This window comes from Priapulus caudatus, unplaced genomic scaffold (genome assembly GCF_000485595.1).
Source record: "Priapulus caudatus unplaced genomic scaffold, Priapulus_caudatus-5.0.1 Scaffold853, whole genome shotgun sequence".
Classification (NCBI taxonomy): domain Eukaryota; kingdom Metazoa; phylum Priapulida; class Priapulimorpha; order Priapulimorphida; family Priapulidae; genus Priapulus; species Priapulus caudatus.
The window spans coordinates 28,795-33,738 of NW_014577914.1; the positions used below are offsets into that span (position 1 = coordinate 28,795).

At 44.6% G+C, this 4,944-nt stretch overlaps 2 protein-coding genes across 2 annotated transcripts; both read left to right on the top strand.

Annotated features, from left to right (window-relative positions):
• Positions 1–419: 419 nt before the first annotated feature.
• Positions 420–1,262, top strand: LOC106813995 (probable G-protein coupled receptor 21). The gene has a single exon (XM_014818250.1). It carries the CDS (start codon positions 420–422, stop codon positions 1,260–1,262), a length of 843 nt encoding a protein of 280 aa, XP_014673736.1.
• A 1,828-nt stretch (positions 1,263–3,090) lies between these two features.
• Positions 3,091–4,011, top strand: LOC106813996 (probable G-protein coupled receptor 21). Its single transcript, XM_014818251.1, has one exon. The coding sequence runs from the start codon at positions 3,091–3,093 to the stop codon at positions 4,009–4,011; it is 921 nt and encodes a 306-aa protein (XP_014673737.1).
• The last annotated feature ends 933 nt before the right edge of the window (positions 4,012–4,944 follow it).

Here is a 4,944-nt window from a genome sequence, read left to right on the forward strand (position 1 = left end):
TAGCTATCTAGACACAGCAGTCAGCGGCAGAACCCAGGCAGAGTGAACAGACACGAGGAGGAAAAAATATCGTGATAGGTCGGCAAGTGACAACTCTAGCAAACTGCGGAAGAATACACAACCTGTGCAAAGAATGATTGATATAGAGGCTCAACATGCAGCTGTCTAATTACTCCATCCTGGATTATCTCACGACAGTAGAGAACACTACAGTGATATCTAGCAATGAGCAGCAGCAAAAATCTAATACATTTGCGGTAAATGTCGGACGTATATTTTCCTCGTTCGTATTTGTTGTTGCAATAACAGTAGTGATTTTAGATACTCTTATAATCGTCGTATACGTACGGTTCAACTTTCTTAAAACGCAAAAGAACTACTTCATCATTAGTTTGGCGTGCGCTGATATGCTATCAGCGATGGCGATTGGCACACTTATATTATCCGATGAGCTGAACCCGGCTCTTCAGAAGATCCACTGCGTCATGATGGTTTTCGTCGGCTGCATAACATTTTGGGCTTCGGTGTTGTCGATTGGACTTGCGACGTTGGACCGCTACATAGCTATCGTCCATCCGTTTCGTTACAACCAGCTGATGACTCCTAGAGCGGCGAAACTCATGGTGATGTCCGTCTGGCTGTATACAACTGTGGTCGGTTCAGTGGCAGGAGCTCAGGCATTTGAACGTTGGCGCCATGGAGCCTTGTGTCTTATTGATAAGATAACCACTAAAGCGTTCAGCTGGTATGCAGCTTCTAACTACGTGGTCGTGTTACTGTTTATGACGTACGCCTACATCGTTATAGGTCGGATCATGATTGACCACAGCCGACGTGTTGCCGCAGCAACAGATCAAGCTCAGCTTCAACACCTGTCCAGCCTTGCTGGAACGTTTAAAGCAGTCAAACTCATTTTGACTGTCGTTGGCGTGTCTATTCTGCTACTAAGTCCCAACATTTTACACATGTGTCTGGTCAAGTCATTTGAGGACACACACTCGCGGTTGCTCTCTATTCTGCGCCAGATACGCATTTTTGGCATTTTCGTGAACATGCTTCTGAACCCTATCATGTACTTCATGAAGTATGACGAGTTTAAGGTGGCATTAAGGAAGCTTCTCGGCAGGTACAGAGCAAATGTTGAACCAGCAACAAGATTCACTCATCGCACGGCTGGAAATGCGTCTCACACAGATGGACATGTATCGGAGTTAGGGCAGCTGCCACGGCACGGAAGACAGGAGACACAGGTAGAGGTCTAAGCAATATGCGATGATAAACTGAGGACGGGAAGAGGAAGAGAGGGAGCAGAAGCATTAAAAGATGTACATAGAGTAGTCGAAGACATTGCAGATGGAGAAGGACTGGGGACACAGACTGGTGCAGTAGAACAGCCGTCTCATGGAGAAAGACAGCTGGCGATTAAAGAAAGAGAAGTGACAGATGGAGAAGACGAGACGTGTAATGCAGATGGATACTTGACAGACTGATAAGGACAGCCCAATATAGCAGGAAATAGGGAAACAGAGGACGGACAAAAAATGCAAAATAAATACGTGCAGCAGAGTCGAGCCAAACAATTAAGATAGACAGACCAAGTTGTAGAGCATGTATCAAACGCGTGAATGCATGTGTCACTCGTAGTGTATGTTACAGTTAGCTATATGTACGATATGTCAGGTATCGTGTGTAGGAGGCGTGTGGGCTTGTCGATGAATGACAGAGATATATTGTCGCAAGAAAAACAATCCCCTACCTTATTTACCTGACGTATGCGTCGTGTTATCGTCTTACACTATACTTGAGTTATACACTTATTGATGCGAATCATTATGAAACGCTTCTAGAGTCTTTCTGCTGTTGTACCTCGTTATCGTAAAGAGCGTTACACTTTTATATATCTGTTATATATATATATATATATATGTTTTTTATGTTTTTTATTTCTGTTATATTGTATTATTGTGTTGTTATATATAATAAGATCTCATACCACAGTATCATGTAATTCTACGAGTTGCGTTCCTCGTGTGCATACGGCTATAATACTCCGTCATTGAGCGACGACCAGTTGCCAATTCCGTGCCGACCCGTGGACTTGTAATTCGAGCACAGTGAGACCACTTAGCTCACTCTAAGCATTTGCTCACTGTTCTCACTGTTGAGACCAACATATGCTGCCACTGAATGCAGACAGTGAGGTAACGGCTTCTCGCCAAAAGCACGGCACGACGCGTGTACCCGCTAAACTGGCGGCGATGTATTACCAGTATGTGCGTTCGCGAAAAAATGTTGCTAGTTCGCTGCTCTAAATGCGCTACTCCATGTCTATACCCCAGCCTGCAAAACATGTTATACGCCCCACCTCCCAACACCTAATACGATATTGGGGACTTGTACTAGCTTGTTAAATTTGCCCTCGATTACGCCATATTCTACAAAGGTGAATTCAATGCGGCCTCACTCTGAATTGAAGCACCATATACACGCAGTCTCCGTAGCTGCACTCGTCTTCACAGGTGGTTATCCACCTATCGTACCTCATTGAAAATTCTTTATATGTAAGGTATTGAGAAAACATTGAGTGTGTTTATTACCNTATTAAAACGTCGAAAACCAGCGTGGTCAGATCTCAGAATGCAAGGCTGTGAGATAGCTATCTAGACATAGCAGGCATCGGCAGAACCCTGGCAGAGTGAACAGACACGAAGAGGAAAAAATATCGTGGTAGGTCGGCAAGTGACAACTCTAGCAAACTGCGGAGGAACACACAACCTGTGCAAAGAACGATTAATATAGAGGCTCAACATGCAACTGTCTAATTACTCCATCCTGGATTATCTCACGACAGTAGAGAACACTACAGTGATATCCAGCAATGAGCAGCAGCAAGAATCTAATACATTTGAGGTAAAATACGGAAGTATATTTGCTTCGTTTGTATTTGTTGTTGCAATAACAGTAGTGATTTTAGATACTCTTATAATCGTCGTATACGTACGGTTCAACTTTCTTAGAACGCAAAAGAACTACTTCATCATTAGTTTGGCGTGCGCTGATATTTCATTTATTCTGCTATATATATCAGCCATGGCGATTGGCACAGTTATATTATCCGATGAGCTCAACCCAGGTCCTCAGAAGATCCACTGCGTCATGATGGTTTTCGTCAGCTGCGTAACATTTAGCGCTTCGGTGCTGTCGATTGGACTTGCGACGTTGGACCGCTACATAGCTATCGTCCATCCGTTTCGCTACAACCAGCTGATGACTCCTAGAGCAGCGAAACTCATGGTGATGTCCGTCTGGCTGTATACAACTGTGGTCGGTTCAGTGGCAGGAGCTCAGGCATTTACACGTTGGCGCCATGGAGACTTGTGTCTTATTGATAAGATAACCACTAAGGCGTTCAGCTGGTACGTAGCTTCCAACTACGTGGTCGTGTTACTGTTCATGACGTACGCCTACATCGTTATAGGTCGGGTCATGGTTGACCACAGCCGACGTGTTGCCGCAGCAACAAATCAAGCGCAGCTTCAACACCTGTCCAGCCTTGCTGGAACGTTTAAAGCAGCCAAACTCATTTTGACTGTCGTTGGCGTGTCTTTTCTGCTACTAGGTCCCAAAATTTTATACATGTGTCTGGTCAAGTCATTTGAGGACACACACTCGCGGTTGCTCTCTACTCTGAACCAGCTACGCCTTTTTGGCATTCTTGCGAACTTGCTTCTGAACCCTATCATGTACTTCATGAAGTATGACGAGTTTAAGGAAGCATTAAGGAAGCTTCTCGGTAGGTACAGAGCAAATGTTGAACCAGCAACAAGATTCACTCAGCGCACGGCTGGAAATGCGTCTCACACAGATGGACATGTATCGGAGTTAGGGCAGCTGCCACGGCACGGAAGACAGGAGACACAGGTAGAGGTCCAAGCAATATGCGATGATAAACTGAGGACGGGAAGAAGAAGAGAGGTGGCAGAAGCATTAGAAGATGTATACGTCAGGTAAATACGGTAGGGGATTTTTCTTGCGACAATATATCTCTGTCATTCATCGACAAGCCCACACGCCTCCTACACACGATACCTGACATATCGTACATATAGCTAACATACACTACGCGTGACACATGCATTAACGCGTTTGATAGATGCTCTACAACTTTGTCTGTCTACCTTAATTGTTTGGCTCGACTCTGCTGCACGTATTTATTTTGCATTTTTGTCCGTCCTCTGTTTCCCTATTTCTTGCTATATTGGGCTGTCCTTATCAGTCTGTCAAGTATCCATCTGCATTACACGTCTCGTCTTCTCCATCTGTTACCTCTCTCTCTTTAGTCGCCAGCTGTCTTTCTCCGTGAGAAAGCTGTTCTACTGCACGTTTCTCCAGTCCTTCTCCATCTGCAATGTCTTCGACTACTCTATGCGCGTCGTGTTTATCGTCTTACACTTATACTTGGAGTTATACACTTATTGATGGAATCATTATTATGAAACGGCTTCTATGCGTCTTTCTGCTGTTGGACCTCGTTATCGTAAAGAGCGTTACACTTGCTGTTATATTGTATTATTGTGTTGTTATAATGATATCAGATGTCCACACAGTAGCATGGTAATCATAGAGCTCATTGCTGTTCCTGTGTGTATACGGCTATAATACTCCGGTCATTGAGCGCGACAGTCGCAATCGTGCCGACGTGGACATTGTATTCGAAGCAAGTGAGACCACGTAGCTCACTCTAAGCATTTGCTCACTGTTGCTCACTGTTGAGACAAGCATTTGCTGCCACTTATGCAGACAGTGAGGTAGGGTTGATCGCCAACCACGGCTGCACGCGTGTACCCGCTAAACTGCGCGATGTATTACCGTATGTGCTGTCGCGAAAAAAATTGTTGCTGTTCGGCTGCTCTAAATTTTTTATTACCTATCACACTTATGTGC

Excerpts from the sequence above, each read along its gene's own strand:
- LOC106813995 (XM_014818250.1), top strand. The coding sequence starts at position 420 with ATGGCGATTGGCACACTTATATTATCCGATGAGCTGAACCCGGCTCTT.
- LOC106813996 (XM_014818251.1), top strand. The coding sequence starts at position 3,091 with ATGGCGATTGGCACAGTTATATTATCCGATGAGCTCAACCCAGGTCCT.